The following is a 14,550-nucleotide window of genomic DNA, read 5'->3' as shown; positions in this document are numbered from 1 at the left end:
AAATTTTCCTCATACAGTTTTTAATGAATATCTTTGCTATTCGTGATCGTGAGTGACACATTTAAACTGTCCCATCACTATTGGCATTGGCAAATAATAAAGGTAAACATTTTTGCCGGATTGGAACCGCTGCTATGGACAAGTTAAATTCGACTCTAACCGCGGTGAAAAACCTGCGTTCTAACGTTAGACAGTGCTTCGAGCACCTTGCCGATGGAACCGATGGCGAAGGTGTTGAGGAAAGCAGAAATAAATTCGTACACGACTTCCAGGAGAGATTCGGTGCCATCAACTCGCAATTGCGGTGGGTACAAGTAAAAAAGGCATTGATATGAATAAAGCATTTTATTGAAAACGTTTGCAGTGAGGTGGAGCAGCTGATAAACGGATTGCAGGTCCCACCCACCGCCTATTCGTTAGGGAACACGGCTTACCTGGCGCAAGAGACTTCCCACGATCGCCAGGCACTCTATCCCCAACTGGTAAACAGCTACAAGTGGATTGACAAGGTTCACGAACACAGCTTCCTGGCCTTTAACAATCTTAACCAAAACACGCTCAGGCGCTCGTACAACTACTGCTCCCAGAAGCGCCAGCGACTGCCCTTCTCCTCCTTTAACAATGATCCTGAGTAAGTTTAATTCCCGATGAATAAGCATTGTTTTAAGAGATCCGAAGTGGTTGTCAGTGATATATTATTGTTCCATTTTTCTTAAACAAAGTATTATTTTATATAGATTTTATAACCTGAATAAATGTTATGGTTTATATCTCCAGTCACATAGACAAGCTCTTGAGTGAGATCAACACCCCACCGCACACCTCATACCGGATATTCCGACCCTTCGGCACCAACGCAGTGGCCATTGTGACCATCAGCAACGTAATGAAGGCGGCCATAGTTTTTAAAGGAGTGCTGATAGAGTGGGTGACTGTTAAGGGATTCGACGAGCCCCTGGAGCACGACGATTTGTGGGCCGAGTCACGGTACGAAGTGTTCCGCAAAGTGCAGGAGCACGCCCACTCTGCCATGCTGCACTTTTTCTCGCCCACGTTGCCGGATTTGGCGGTGAAGAGCTATGTGACCTGGCTGAACAGCCACATCAAGTTATTCCTGGAGCCGTGCAAGCGATGCGGGAAGTTCGTGGTGCACGGGTTGCCTCCAACATGGCGGGACTTGCGCACTCTCGAACCCTTCCACGAGGAGTGCCGCAATTGCTAAAGATTAATCATATAACACTGATAGTTGTAACTTGTATACTTCATTTATTTCAAAAACAAAAAATTATATGTACTTTGAATGCATGCGGGCGCATTTTGAAAAATCGCCGCGCTCGACTGAATAACTACAACGGTTTAATGCGTTTTTTTAATGGCCACACAGGGCAGCTGCACGCCGCGCTGCAGGCACAAGCGCTCGAAATTGGCGCGCAGCTTGGCACGGAGCTGCTCCCGCTGTTGCTGCACCTGCTCCTGGTGGCACTTGAAGGCCAGTACCACCTCCTGCGGAATGTAATAGCTCTCCTCGTCTTTGTCGTCGTATTCGTCGAAGTCGTCCTGCAATGACAGATTGGGTTGATTAGTTTTGTGGATCGTTAGTCCTGATTAAGTTATATATTGAACAGTCTTTTTAATTAAAGTTTTCATTCTTGTCGGATAGAAACTAGTACTTCCAAATGCTAACATTAGCAAATGCAACAGCTACTAACTATTCAGAATAAAATTAACAAACAAAATTTTAATTTAAATAATCTATTATTTCTTTTATTAACCAAATATATGTACCAAATCTCCTTGCAAAACAATTTTTTGAGCCATTGTACTCCATTTAGGTTAGTTACAGCTACTACGAAAGCAGTTCTGAACAGATCAGTCAAACGTACTTGATAGGATATCACAGGAAGATTCCGCCACCATTGAATACTACCCACATAATTCCCATTTCGACAACTCACCCACATCTGCAACAATGAAAATTTGTGATCCAACTGCGACTGATGACCATAGAACAGCAGGTCCGAGACGTCGGAGTCCTCATCGTGGGGGCCGTCGTGATTACACAGCCCGTCCGAGCAGGACACCTCCGAGCCCTCCGGCGAGGAAACCGCGCTGGAGGTCCGAGAGTCGGCATGCGAGGTGGGGTCGCTGCCGTAGCCGGAATCGCGCACGTCCTGCTCGCACGGGCAGTCTGGCATTGGAGCCAGGCACTCCGTACACTTGTCGTCACCCTCCGACTTGGCAACAGTCGACGACATGAAGCTGGCCACTTCGAGGTGCTCGTCGTCCTGCGGTTGAATGCTAGCCGAATTCTGCACGTGCTTTCGTTTACCGGCTTTCTGGGAGGGCGCTGGCTTCTGCTTCTTTTTCTTCGCTTGCTTCTTCGGTTTCGATTTCGTTGGCTTGGACGTGGGCTCGGGTTCCGATTCCGGAAGTACTGCCTCTATGACAATGCCATCGTCCGCACCTGGATCGCTTAGTTCCACATGCTGCTCTTGGTTTTCTTCCTCCTCTGGATCTATCTCCTCCTTCGCTAAGTCCTCCTCCTCCTCTTCTTCTTCGTCGGACTCGTTGGCCTCAGTGTCATCGCACTGGCGGTGCATCATGTTCTTCTTCTCGTCCTTCTTCTTCTTCTTCTTGAGCTTCTTCTGCTCACGCTTAATCTGCTTGGCCCGCTCTGCCCGGCTGATCTCCTGGTAGAGCAGCTCCAGGTTGCTGATTCCCTGCTTCTGCTCCACGAACGTGTCGAAGCTGCGGCAGAGGGCGTGAACGCCCACAGCGGCCAGCACCTGACAGGCGCGCTCCTCCTCCCGCAGACTCACGTAAATGCGACGCAGTCGTTCGTACATTATCATGCCCACGCAGGTCAGCACCTCCTGATGCGCAATCTCCAGCGTCTTGGCGTGGCGCTCGCGCAGCTTTGAGTAGCTGCCGTTTACCTCGGGCTCGGCGCGCTTGATCAGTGCGTCCAGGAACTCTATTTTGTTGGTGCTCACGTGGATGTGCTGGTCGGGCACGCACTTGCGGATGTGGGCGTACAGCTGGGCTGAGTAACCCTTCTCCTTGCCCGATATCTCACCAATGAGTATTTTGTAGGCGCGCTCAATCTGCCAAAAAATACGAAAAACATGAATATAGTTAGGCATGTAAGCTTGATTTACCAAGAAATTTGGAGGTTAAATGAAAAATAATAAATGCTACATCGGATTAAAGCTATTCTGGCAACAAAGAAAATCGGTAAGAATTTCTAGTTTTGATTTCCTTAGGTCATACCTTTGTTCGGCACCCGGAACAGAACTTGTGCTTCTTCAGGTAGTTTTCCAGTACGTCGTGCAGTTCCTTGGTCTCGATGATGGTCAGCTCGTTGCGGCAGCTGCTCTTCATGGCGGACCACACCTCGCGCCAAGTCTCCGAGAAGGGTTTGGCGCGAAAGGCGTCCAGCGAGTGTAAGACGCAGCGCGTCTTGTTTCGCAGTTTATTGTCCAACAGGTTGTTAAGCACCTCGTGATGCCGGTAGAGCAGCGTACCCAGGGCTTGCGGCGTTTTCAGCTTCTCCTCGACGATGCTCAGCGTGGCGGAGGGGCGCAGCTCCAGCGGGTCGAGCGTTCGGTATCCCGTCTCGGTCAATTGGTGAAACAATCGCTCCACGCGTCTCCGACAGCCGACGCACTGCACACACTGATTGAGGACTGCCATAAAGCTAGCGCTGTCGATCTCCAGCGACTTTCGGCGCTCGGCCTCTGTGAGCAGTTTAAATTTGCGTGAGAACTCCTCCAGGTCACGGCCGCGGATCAGCGGGCTGTCGATCACCAGTCCTTTGCTATTCAGGTCCATGAGCATCTGCAGGAAGAAGTTATTTAAATAGGCTTTCATTGCTAAATTTATGTTTGTTAATGCACATGAGCATACAAAAACAAACTGACAGCGGTTTAAAATTCGTTATCTGGAGCTTGACATCCTTTTCGATGAAATACATTAGAAAATATTTTTGGGCAAGTACATTCAGCTCTTTAAACACATATCAAAACACCCGCAATTAACAACAAGTTTAACTTGACCTAGATGTAGATATGTATCCATTTATTGTTTTCCCACATCACAATTACCTTCCTTGACTTTGCTAGTTTGCTGTTCAAAACAAAAAACAGCTGTTTGCTTACCGCTATAACGCGAATCGCGGCTTTGGGCCAGTGCGAACATGCACTTCGCGTAATTCGCTTTCTTAGGAATCAACAGTAGACGCGAGATAGTGAGCAAGCAATATAAGAGAGTTTTAGCCAAAGAATCAGGGAGATCAGTTGAAGAGAGGGCGGGGGGTGCATACAAACAGGTTCTTTTATTGTTGCACTTTCCATCAACATGGCGGCTACAGGCAGAAAGAGAGATTTTGTGGGCGGCAGGTGCAGAATTACAGAACAAGAGAGCCACAGCTCAAGTTCAATTTATAAACGCATAATTACACACCGAACCCACACAATGGCATCTGTCACTTACACATAACAGCCGCCGTGTTATGAAAGTTTTTGGACCAAGTGCACGCACACACGCACATCGGTCGACTCGACCCGCTTGTGTGTGGGGGTTCTTCTGGCAGTCATTTTCTTGGACGGCTGATGGCCATGCAGTACATATAGCAGGAAATTGGGCGGTGCGGATATATGCTCACCATTAACTTATCACCAGCCACCAGGGGCAAATTCCTGCGGCCGACGTAACCGGAGTCGTCGTCGTCCGTGTTGTAGACCTTTGTAAGTCTCGCCATTATGGGTATTCGACTTCAAGAGCCAGCGACAAGGCAAGGCGAAATTTCAGGCACTTTGCGACACAGACACACTTTTCTCCAGAGGTCCGGGCTTGGGAAACGGGGTTCAACAAGGATATGGCAGTAGAGCACGGATCAACAAACTGTGTTAACAACTATCTAGTTCAAGTGGCTCGGTGAACTCTCGAGAATCAGCTACAAAAGTATTTTTATGTCAAACACGTAGTAGGCTAGTCGGTCCGGTCGCCATTAAAATGGATCAGGGTTGCCAGCGCATTTCAAAGGCGGTGGAGAAGTTTCGATACGAAAAACATCGATAGTGCACACTACTGCGCTTCCTAAAAATATTAGGGACACTCCAGGAATTGATCCAAGCAGGATATATTTTTAAAGTCGTTTTAAGACATCAGTGAAATTCGGTTATTATAATGCAGCTAATATTTAGACTGTGAGAGAAATGTGCGCTTTTGACATATAAAATAAACAACCTTGCATGTTTTCATACGTTGTTATTATGACAATATGCGTGGCATCTGAAATTAACTATATAATATTTTCTTTAGGATAGATCTGCAGCATTTGACGCTATATTTTCATCATTAATTTTGAAAGTTCTCGTTCTCGAAAAATACCCATAATGGCTTAGTTCCATTCGATAACACTATGGATTTATCGCAATTGACACACGCTGGAGTCCGCGTTTCGCCGTGAACTCCGAAAATTCGCGTTGCTCGGCAAAAGTTAGAAATAATTTTCAACGCGGCACTTTGCAGATTGTTTTTAATTATCCTATCCTAAGTATTGTTCTCCTCCCCACCAAACAAATGAGTGGGCACTAGGAAGAACGAGTAAGTAGCGATCTAAATGGGAACATGACGGCAAACTAATCTGCACATTACGCCTGCTTGTGTGTGTTTGTGTGCGGGCGAAGAAAATTCATTGCAGCCAAGCGGAAAAAGGCATTGCGAAAACGAGGAGCGAAAAAGCTAGTAGCCAACAGCCATGGACGTGTCCCAGCCGCCCCCGCAACTTCTCACAGCGCCATCGGCGCTGGCAACCAACTTCACCTCGCTCCCGCCTCCAAATATGGGCGGCCAGCACTACCGGCACTACCATCCGCACCATGGGTCCAACAAGCACGGCTACAACCAGTTCAAGCCCTTCATGCCCGGCGGCTTCCAGCGGCCATTTGGAATGTCCCAGGACGACTTCGACGGCAAGCGACTGCGCAAGAGCGTGATGCGAAAGACTGTGGACTACAACGCGTCAATCATCAAGGCACTGGAGGTGATACCTAATGTTCCATCGGAGGGTACTCGTAGATAAAAGACAACACCAGAGCCCTGTTAGAAATCATAATTTGCATTTAATAACTCAAAGAAACATAGGTTCATTACTGCATTGCTACGAAGCACTTCGTAAAACTTAGAAATCTAGAGATCTTAAATTCAAGTATACTCATAATTTTAAAAAATCAAAAGCAACCAAAACTTGAGTAACCATAACTAAAGACAACTATATTTCGTTCCAACATGCACAAGATTAAATTAACAGATAACATTTCCATAAATGAGACTGGATTATTTGGAAATATTTTTTCAAATTCCAGATTACAGATTTCTGAGGATTTCTGTTAACATTCTAAAGAAAGAAAGACCAAAATTACCTTATTATTTTATTATGACTACTATTTTCTGAAATGTATCTTTATTTTTATTATTCAATTATGATCCGTTTGCTATTATTTTTTTGAGGAAATCAATATTGTGACAGCTACTCATCTCACTTTTTTTAAATCCAAATTGATCCCACGCAGAACCGCCTGTTTCAACGAGATCACCGGGACCGCCTAGCCTTGCAGCCGGACAGCATTTATGTGCCGCATATGTTGCCGCCCTCTGCTTACCTGGACAATCCCTCGAATGCAGTGACCACAAGATTCGTCAAAACAGCCACGAACAAGATGCGTTGTCCCATTTTCACGCTCGCGTGGACTCCGGAGGGCAGGCGCTTGGTTACAGGGGCCAGTTCTGGCGAATTCACGCTGTGGAACGGTCTTACCTTCAACTTCGAAACCATTCTTCAGGTGGGTTGATTTCAGCGGGTTCCACGGGATCAAATCTAATAGGTGTTATTCATTGACAGGCCCACGACATTTCGGTACGGACTATGGTGTGGTCGCACAACGATAGCTGGATGGTGACCGGCGATCACGGTGGCTATGTAAAGTACTGGCAGTCCAACATGAACAACGTGAAGATGTACCAGGCACACAAGGAGGCGATTAGGGGAATAAGGTATAGCCCTTTAACTGTAATTGTCAACTGTATTTACCATTTTGTAGCTACTGATGCAAGCCAACCAAGTCAAGCCCACAGCCAGAATCGCGTTGCTTTCATAGTTTTCTTTGTTTGGGTCGCTTGTTCAGTTATGGGTACTTTTTGTTTCCTGATTAGTTTAGTGGACCGGTTCCTTTCAGGGCTGTTGCAAGTACATACCAATAAAACCGTTTATTCTGCAACATGCCACCTAGGTATCAGTTTGCCATACTTCCTAGCCTCTGCTTGGCTACTGGCGCTTTAACCTCCGTGCTATAACAAAAATTTTCACATATGTTGTAAGCCTCGAACTCTTCTGTGATATATCAATAATTATGACAAGAAAAAATAAAAAGACTGAAAGAAAAGAACACAAATGCAATATTGAGAAAAGCTAACAATAAAGCATCTGACTAAGAAAAAAAGAAACCACTGCACAATTTTATTTACACGGCCACAACATCAACAATAAAAATAAACGCAATGTGTTGCACTGTTTGTTCGAAAAATCGGGGGTTCGAGTGTTTTCTTTCTCAAGCCTGGCGATAAATCTTGGCAAATGGGCAACTAATTTTGCAAGAGAAGAATTAACATTGAATCATTTCGAAAATAAATAAAAGACAAAGAGAGTTCTGCTGGAAACAATCCACTGTTCAAAGAAATATATTTTAACTAATACAAATATTTCCATTATTTAATGAGTTTAAGTTTATTTTTGCCATTTTAAAACACATTAAAAATTTGTATTTAACTCTTTTAGTAATGAAACAATTTGAATGCTTAAATCGGTATCTAATTTGAAAATGAAATATGGAATACAATTAAAGTTCCAGTTACTTTGGGATACTTGTCTTTAGAACGCCGGTACCGTGATTAAACTAAATAAATGAAAACTAAACGTTTTGTAAGTTAATTTAATAATAAAATGATTAGATGTTTCCTATATTTCAGGATAACTGTTTGTAGTAACATTAACTTTTCGACTATAACTAATTTTGTGAAAACTATTAGGCTTGAATTTTGTACTTATCATTCGCTTTCCCGCCCACACTCATAATCATTTTTCAATCCGTATTTTGTTGCGTTCTAACCATTTTCCAATGCAATCCACCAAACGCAGTTTCAGTCCCACGGACAGCAAGTTTGTCAGCGGCAGCGATGATGGAACCCTGAGGATCTGGGACTTTATGCGCTGCCAGGAGGAGCGAGTCCTACGAGGTGAGATCCAGAGGATTTTCGGTCAGAATCCTTCGGGTTAACTGAATTTCTTTATTTAGGCCACGGAGCAGATGTCAAGTGTGTGCACTGGCATCCGCAGAAGGGCATGATCGTCAGTGGGAGCAAGGACAACCAGCAACCCATCAAAATCTGGGATCCAAAGAGCGGCATTGCCTTGGCCACGCTGTAAGTATACCACTCTTCAACCATTAATAAATCCCCCAGCGTTAAACAAATTAAAAATCTAAATTTAACTATTTTTCCTTATTTCAGACATGCTCACAAATCCACAGTGATGGATCTGAAGTGGAACGACAATGGCAACTGGCTGGTCACTGCCTCCAGAGATCATCTGCTCAAGCTCTTCGACATTCGCAATCTGCGGGAGGAGGTGCAAGTATTTCGGGGCCACAAAAAGGAAGCCAGCTCAGTGTCCTGGCATCCCATACACGAGGGTCTCTTCTGCTCTGGCGGATCCGATGGCTCCATTTTGTTCTGGAATGTTGGGTGCGTTTTTGATTTAATCTTAAGAAACTTTAGTGGCTCAGTGACCCCTTTTCGCACAGCACTGATAAGGAGATTGGCTGCGTGGAGACGGCACACGACAGCATTGTGTGGACGCTGGCCTGGCATCCTTTGGGTCACATTCTCTGCTCCGGTTCCAACGATCACACCATCAAGTTCTGGACGAGAAACCGGCCGGGAGATTTGATGAGAGACAAATACAATTTGAACACACTGCCCGCCAGTTTGGCTGCTTTAGACGAGTGTGAATACGGTGGGTTGCCCATTTGGTTGCGGATCTAAAAAACAGCATTTTTAAAAACCCGTTCTTACAACAGATGACGCCATTATACCCGGAATGGGTCCGGAGGACCGCGTTGAGTTCACGGAAAGTCTAACAGCCGACAAGGGCTTTATTCCCGGCCTCGATTTGGACCCAAGTAAAGCGCTGAACGACCGCGACCGGGAGAAGAAGGTGCCCTACAGCAAGCCCATTCCACGCAACTTCCAGGTGAACTGGGCAGGTCCGCGGCGAGCGGACGATCCCAGCGTGCTCAGCATCCACGACGAGCTTGCCGCCCGCGAGGCGAAGGACTCGACCAGCGGACTGAACCACCAGCAGATCAGCGAGAACACCATGGAGGGCATCTTGGCCAGCGGCATGCTCAACGGGCTTGATCCCCAGACGATTGTCGGGGTCTTGGTGTACAACCGCTTCATTCGCGTCCATCCGGACTCCCGGTTGATGGCTGCCATTCGCCAAGGAACCGAGTTCCTTAACAAGTACATCGACGCCGGAAAGCTTGAGGAGCTGAACGATGTGGTGCCAGTGAGGGATCGCTCCAGGTCCGTGTCGCCAACGGTAGAGGCACGTGGCGAGGTGGTCTCCCCGCCCACCAAGAAGTCCCGCTTCGAGCCACGCCAGCATAACGCGCAGCTGGTGTGCGTTCGAGAACTGCTGCAGCTGAAGAAGCCCTTCCTGCAATCCCTGGTAGCTGCGAAGGCCCAGCAGCCCAGCACGGAGTTCGTCGACGAACCGCCACTGGAGCAGCGGGAAAGAGAGCGCGAAAGGGAAGCGGAAGGAAGTCGTGACAGGGAGCGGGAAAGGGGTCGCGAACGCGAAAGGGACCAATCGGGGGGCAGACCCAATCCCTGGGCTGCCAATGCCCCCTGGTCAAATAATGGCACACCCGGCAGCAACGGATCTAATGGCTTCAATAACAACGGAGCGGACAACTTCAACGATCGGGATCGCGACTTCCAGAAGGGCGGAAACAATGGAGGAGCTGGCCAACGGCGACGGCGGGGAAACAATAATTCCGGCTCCGGAGGCGGTGGCGGAGGAGGAGGCGGCGGCGGTGGCAACGGCAGAAATCGCGGTCGCAACAACAACAACAACAGGCGCTACTAATCGCTATCCCACCAAGAAACCCATTTACACATTCTTCAGTTATAAGCAATTTTCTGTCGTTGACTCAATCTCTTTTGCACCATTTGCTTTTAAATGCTAAAGTCGATTTATATTGTTTTAAAAGAAAAAACTGATTGTAACATAGTACATACATGTATTTTCGTATTTTAACGGCGATCATTGCATGGGTAATTGACAGATAATATATTATTTTTTAGCTATCTATGTCTGCTCGATGTTGCAAGACTTGTTCTCAAAAAACTTCAAAATTATTATCTGATGACCATAAGATTTTTGAAACATCTTTTCCACAATTTAAATGAAGAAAAGTCAACACAATATGGTATATTATTTAAACAGACTAATACCTTAACAGGCTTTGAAACTCTACAGTAGCTGTATATTTTATGAGTTCGTGTGCTTTTATTTAAAGTTTCACACTTCCAGATTTATGGCAATTGGAAATAAGTTTGAGGAGCAACTCAAAGCAATTATGGGGAAACAACTTTGATATCTTTATTTACGAGTCTCTTACTAAAAGCTAAACTAATGAATACATTTTAGGCTGCCAGTGAATTGCGGCGACTGCTGCGCTTGCTAGTGCTGCCGCGTCTCTCGTTGCCCTCTTCCTGTGGCTGGGCGTCTACATGATTGCTGTTGTGGCTGTTGGTGCGCGGATGCCTAAAGTTCTGCCTGATTTCTCGCTCCTCCTCACGCATCCGATCCTTTGTATGCTGCTCAATGGTGCGCTGTATCTTCTCGGCAGAGGCTACCAACTTGTCCGCCTCAAGCTTCACCTCTTTCGGGGTGTGGCCGCGACTTCTGCTGTTGCTCCGACTACTGCGATGACGGTTCCGGTGGTCACGCCGTGAGCTGGAGCGCCTGCGAGAGTGGGATCGGGATCGCGATCGAGAATAGCTAGTGGACCGAGATCGGCGCGTGGAGGCCAGCTTGCGGTTCTTGCGCTGCGACGGTGTTTTGCTGCGGCTGCGCGAGGATCTGCTGTGGCTCCGCCTAAAAATGATCACCAAATTTTGATATTACATCGTATAATTCGTATACCAAAGGAAACATATATGTATTTCCATATGTTAAAATTAGGTGTGATCTTTACCTGGATCTTGACGAGTAAGACGACTTGCGATAGTGGGAGCGGCTTCGTGACTTGGAGCGGCTTCTTGACTTGGAGCGTCTGGAACGACAGACAATTCTACTTTTATTTTATAGAACAATCTCTTCATAATCTACGTGTTACTTACCGGCGACCGCGGGAGCGACTACGACTTCTTGAATACGAAGACGAAGAACGTGAGCGATTTCTGGAATGAACAAAAATATAACCTACTGTTTAAATGCATTTGGGACCTGCGGCTCACCTGCCCCGCGATGACTTGTGGTAGTACCCATTATCGCCCTCGTCATCGTACCGGTCGTGCTTGGAATTATAGTATGAATCGTAGCCTGAACGACTTCCTCTAATCCCGAGTCCACGTCCCCTTCCCCGACCCCGGGGACGCGGAGCAAAGCCTCGGTAATTGCTAGAGACAGGAAACGGTGCCGGCGGGCGGTATAGTGCTCCGGGGAACACGGCTGGCAATCCGTACCCGAACATCGAAAGTGACTGCATCCATTCACTCGCCGCCTCGGCACTGTAAGCCCCTGCTCCTGGCACTGCACCGGCGGCAATTGCGGCTACCGCTTTCAACGGGTTCAGTGCGGCGGTCACATCGCCAGGGAGTGCAGCTGTGGAGTCCGCAACACCATTGCTCAGCTTGTGCCTTTTACTAGACGCCGCCTCATCATCGCTGCTCGCGTTCTCGGTAGTTGTGTTCTTCTTAGATTTGCTCTTCAAAAGCCCGATTAGTGGCGTATTGCTCTTAATGTCTTGGACGATTTTGCGCTGATCACAGACAAGCTTCTCCGTGGCTGCCTTATACTTTTCCACCAGGCGGCCACGTTGGATATCCTTAGCTTCATCTTGTTTGGCTCGACGATTTTTGTCCTTTTGCTTTAGCTGTAACAGAAAACACAATGAAGCATTAAAGTTTCAAACACATACATTTGGACAAATTTAAATATAATTGTATCTCACGAAAGCAGAACTTGTAATTAGCGTGCCTGTAAACTTGAAAATGTAATTTTATTGTAAATACCTGTATCCGCTCAAATAGCTTTTCCAGGGTGCGTATGCTCTCCAGCTTTCGTTGGGCTATCATCAACTTGCGCTCTTCGATGCGAATCTTTTGTGAGATTTCCACCTGGCCGCGCTCCTGTATCTTTTTCAGATGCTTTTCTTTCCGCTTTTCTTCGCGTTCACGCTGCTTTTCCGCTTCCGCATTTTTCAACTCTTCTTGTTTTTGCCTGTAATTTTTGTTGCAATGTTGCGGGTTTTTGTTTTGCTTTTTATATTTTTGTTATGCATAATAAATATTTGTTAACTGTTCGTCTAGAAGATACAGAGAACGGTTGGCTAAAGGGCTCGCCTCGCTCAGCGGCCGCCAGGTAAAAAGCATAAATACAAAGATTTAAATTACCAGATATAAAAACAGTAGTATAGCACACAATTTTATATTAATAATACATTTTTTATGAACTGAAAGGTGAGTGAAAATATTGTTGGAAATATGTAATAAAAAATGGGAATTTAAGGAAAGTGACGGAAAATGTGCTATTTGGGTACTGTTTTCCGTTTCTGGCCTAAGGCAATGTGCAAACCTTTCGCGCTCCAGCTGTTCTTCTTGTTGCTTTTTCAGCTTCTCTCGCTCCTCGTCCTCGGCCTGGGCCTTGGCTATGCACTTCTTCCTCATGCGTTCACGCCGCTGCACGTGCGAGTCACTGAGATGCTTTTGCTTGTCGAAATTTACACAAATGTCAATGGCCTGGGTCTTGTCCACAAACTTTCGAACCAACTTAGTGCCCCTGAACTCGTCCATAGCGCGGACAAAGCTTGAGTACTCCTCAAACTGAACATATCTGTAAAATCAATGTTTTAAAATTGTTTTTCAAAATATGTAGATATTTTTGACAAATGCAAACTTACGCTTCAAAAAGAACATCCTGCTCGAAGCTGAACGTTCGCATGCCATTAATGTCGGACGGCATACTCTTTCGGTACGGATCACAAATGGGTATGTCTACCATCCGAACGCGACCGTACTTTTCAAATATTCGCTTGAAGATGCTCTCGCTAGGCTTGACATGCTCCTCGTGCTCAGAGTGCCGCGGGCAGAACCAGCGCATCGGCAGGTGGCTCAGGTGTATGGTGTCCGGCCGTTCGCCTGCCTTCATTTCGTCCATGTTTCGGGCGTCTCGGAAGTAAGAGTCCCAGTCGTGTCGCGTGGGAAACTCATCCTTCTGTTCTGTGCAACGCACGCGAAATGATTCACTAAAGCCAGAGATGCGCAGAGAAATGCCATCCAGGCGTTGGGTGGCTACTCGAAGACGTTTGCGGTCATCCAATTCAGCTTCGAAACGAATGGTGTTTACTGTGCTTTTAGAGACCTAATGGGAAGCAAATTATGAATGTTATTTAAATTTTGAATTTTTTTCAAAACAATTTTTAGAAAAGCGTAATGCTGTAAAAACTATAATAGTTTTCTTACAAGGATACAAGGACCACATTATGAAATGTGAAAGTTTGAAATCAGGTGCTTAGAACTTACTTTGAGCTGAAGAAATATGTCTGGCTTGAGCTCCGCGCCCAGTTTGTCCATTATCTCCAGATTGGATACGGATTTGCCGGACTTGATTGGCGGCAGCGATACGGAGATTTGCATTTTGGCCAACGGCTTGAGATACAAGCTGTGTGGCAGATAAAGAGGCGAGCAGTCCGCAACATTTTCTATGGTATGGATGTTTGTCATTTGGAAAAAGAGTGGTTTGTTCGTTTTTGGTATCGACACAGTACAATGTAATGAGGCAAAATATATAAAGTAATATTTGTGTTTTCTTTACAAAGTATGCAAACTAAGTCTAGAGCTAAAAACTAATTTGTAATCTCAAAGAACGCCTAAAAAAATGCAAAAGAGAAATGCCGCCCCTGTCTGTATGTGTATGAGGTTTCCCATGAGTGTGGGTTCTACTAAGTGCGCCTGAAGGAGAAAGTCGGTTGAACGGGCTTCCGATCGATTAGATTCCTTTTCTTTGCCCTTTTAATTTTCGATCCCTGCTATTGCTACTTAAGAATAGTAAATGCTGTGACTTTTTCTATGCGGATGTAACGCTGTTTGCTAAAAAGAAAAACTTTTTCGGATTATTTTAATTGCACTTTTCGCTAGAGCTGGCCGACTTTCGATAGATCTTATTTACGAAACAAAAAGAGGGATGGGTAATTTTTTTGA

The 14,550-nt window shown here is 46.0% G+C and overlaps 4 protein-coding genes across 8 annotated transcripts; 2 read left to right on the top strand and 2 right to left on the bottom strand.

Moving 5' to 3' along the window:
• The first annotated feature begins 30 nt into the window (after window positions 1-30).
• Window positions 31-1,352, top strand: LOC108090131 (mediator of RNA polymerase II transcription subunit 27). Its single transcript, XM_017188667.2, has 3 exons — window positions 31-304; window positions 365-631; window positions 778-1,352. The coding sequence occupies exons 1-3, from the start codon at window positions 135-137 to the stop codon at window positions 1,220-1,222; spliced, it is 882 nt and encodes a 293-aa protein (XP_017044156.1). The 5' UTR covers window positions 31-134; the 3' UTR covers window positions 1,223-1,352.
• Window positions 1,250-5,029, bottom strand: LOC108090129 (gametogenetin-binding protein 2-like). Its single transcript, XM_017188665.2, has 4 exons — window positions 4,664-5,029; window positions 3,271-3,837; window positions 1,956-3,104; window positions 1,250-1,557 (listed from the first exon to the last, which is right to left on the bottom strand). Exons 1-4 carry the CDS (start codon window positions 4,757-4,759, stop codon window positions 1,357-1,359), a joined length of 2,013 nt encoding a protein of 670 aa, XP_017044154.1. The 5' UTR covers window positions 4,760-5,029; the 3' UTR covers window positions 1,250-1,356.
• A 402-nt stretch (window positions 5,030-5,431) lies between these two features.
• Window positions 5,432-10,435, top strand: LOC108090143 (pre-mRNA 3' end processing protein WDR33). 2 transcript variants are annotated; one of them, XM_017188690.2, is made up of 9 exons: window positions 5,432-5,607; window positions 5,705-6,046; window positions 6,576-6,845; window positions 6,905-7,056; window positions 8,198-8,295; window positions 8,355-8,481; window positions 8,569-8,802; window positions 8,862-9,073; window positions 9,138-10,435. In XM_017188690.2, the coding sequence occupies exons 2-9, from the start codon at window positions 5,762-5,764 to the stop codon at window positions 10,208-10,210; spliced, it is 2,451 nt and encodes an 816-aa protein (XP_017044179.1). In that variant the 5' UTR covers window positions 5,432-5,607; window positions 5,705-5,761; the 3' UTR covers window positions 10,211-10,435. The 2 variants fall into 2 exon arrangements, with proteins under 2 accessions (XP_017044179.1, XP_017044178.1); XM_017188689.2 differs by having other exon boundaries at window positions 5,691-6,046.
• Window positions 10,436-10,701: 266 nt separating this feature from the next.
• On the bottom strand, window positions 10,702-14,521 carry LOC108090145 (A-kinase anchor protein 17A). 4 transcript variants are annotated; one of them, XM_017188693.2, is made up of 9 exons: window positions 14,412-14,433; window positions 13,873-14,051; window positions 13,251-13,711; window positions 12,926-13,183; window positions 12,364-12,571; window positions 11,587-12,224; window positions 11,470-11,529; window positions 11,325-11,420; window positions 10,702-11,224 (listed from the first exon to the last, which is right to left on the bottom strand). In XM_017188693.2, exons 2-9 carry the CDS (start codon window positions 13,984-13,986, stop codon window positions 10,771-10,773), a joined length of 2,289 nt encoding a protein of 762 aa, XP_017044182.1. In that variant the 5' UTR covers window positions 13,987-14,051; window positions 14,412-14,433; the 3' UTR covers window positions 10,702-10,770. The 4 variants fall into 4 exon arrangements, with proteins under 4 accessions (XP_017044182.1, XP_017044180.1, XP_017044181.1 ...); XM_017188691.2 differs by having other exon boundaries at window positions 13,873-14,520; XM_017188692.2 differs by having other exon boundaries at window positions 11,325-11,402; window positions 13,873-14,520.
• Window positions 14,522-14,550: the final 29 nt, after the last annotated feature.

The sequence above is a fragment of the Drosophila ficusphila genome, unplaced genomic scaffold, assembly GCF_018152265.1.
Source record: "Drosophila ficusphila isolate 14025-0441.05 unplaced genomic scaffold, ASM1815226v1 contig_791, whole genome shotgun sequence".
Classification (NCBI taxonomy): Eukaryota; Metazoa; Arthropoda; class Insecta; order Diptera; family Drosophilidae; genus Drosophila; species Drosophila ficusphila.
Note: the sequence above shows the minus strand (reverse complement) of the source record. Positions and strands in the feature narration are given on the sequence as shown.

Bases quoted from the DNA above. Each gene is read 5' to 3' on its own strand.
- LOC108090129 (XM_017188665.2), bottom strand. From the start codon at position 4,759: ATGGCGAGACTTACAAAGGTCTACAACACGGACGACGACGACTCCGGT. The intron at 3,105-3,270 runs GTATGACCTAAG...ATTTTTTGGCAG, and splicing joins GTTCCGGGTGCCGAACAAAG to ATTGAGCGCGCCTACAAAAT. The intron at 1,558-1,955 runs GTGAGTTGTCGA...CTGTCATTGCAG, and splicing joins TTTCATTGTTGCAGATGTGG to GACGACTTCGACGAATACGA.
- LOC108090131 (XM_017188667.2), top strand. From the start codon at position 135: ATGGACAAGTTAAATTCGACTCTAACCGCGGTGAAAAACCTGCGTTCT. The intron at 305-364 runs GTGGGTACAAGT...AAACGTTTGCAG, and splicing joins GCCATCAACTCGCAATTGCG to TGAGGTGGAGCAGCTGATAA. The intron at 632-777 runs GTAAGTTTAATT...TTATATCTCCAG, and splicing joins TCCTTTAACAATGATCCTGA to TCACATAGACAAGCTCTTGA.
- LOC108090145 (XM_017188691.2), bottom strand. From the start codon at position 14,073: ATGACAAACATCCATACCATAGAAAATGTTGCGGACTGCTCGCCTCTT. The intron at 12,572-12,925 runs GTTTGCACATTG...CAAAAATTACAG, and splicing joins GAACAGCTGGAGCGCGAAAG to GCAAAAACAAGAAGAGTTGA. The intron at 11,225-11,324 runs GTAAAGATCACA...GATCATTTTTAG, and splicing joins TCTTACTCGTCAAGATCCAG to GCGGAGCCACAGCAGATCCT.
- LOC108090143 (XM_017188690.2), top strand. From the start codon at position 5,762: ATGGACGTGTCCCAGCCGCCCCCGCAACTTCTCACAGCGCCATCGGCG. The intron at 8,803-8,861 runs GTGCGTTTTTGA...CTTTTCGCACAG, and splicing joins ATTTTGTTCTGGAATGTTGG to CACTGATAAGGAGATTGGCT. The intron at 9,074-9,137 runs GTGGGTTGCCCA...TTCTTACAACAG, and splicing joins TTTAGACGAGTGTGAATACG to ATGACGCCATTATACCCGGA.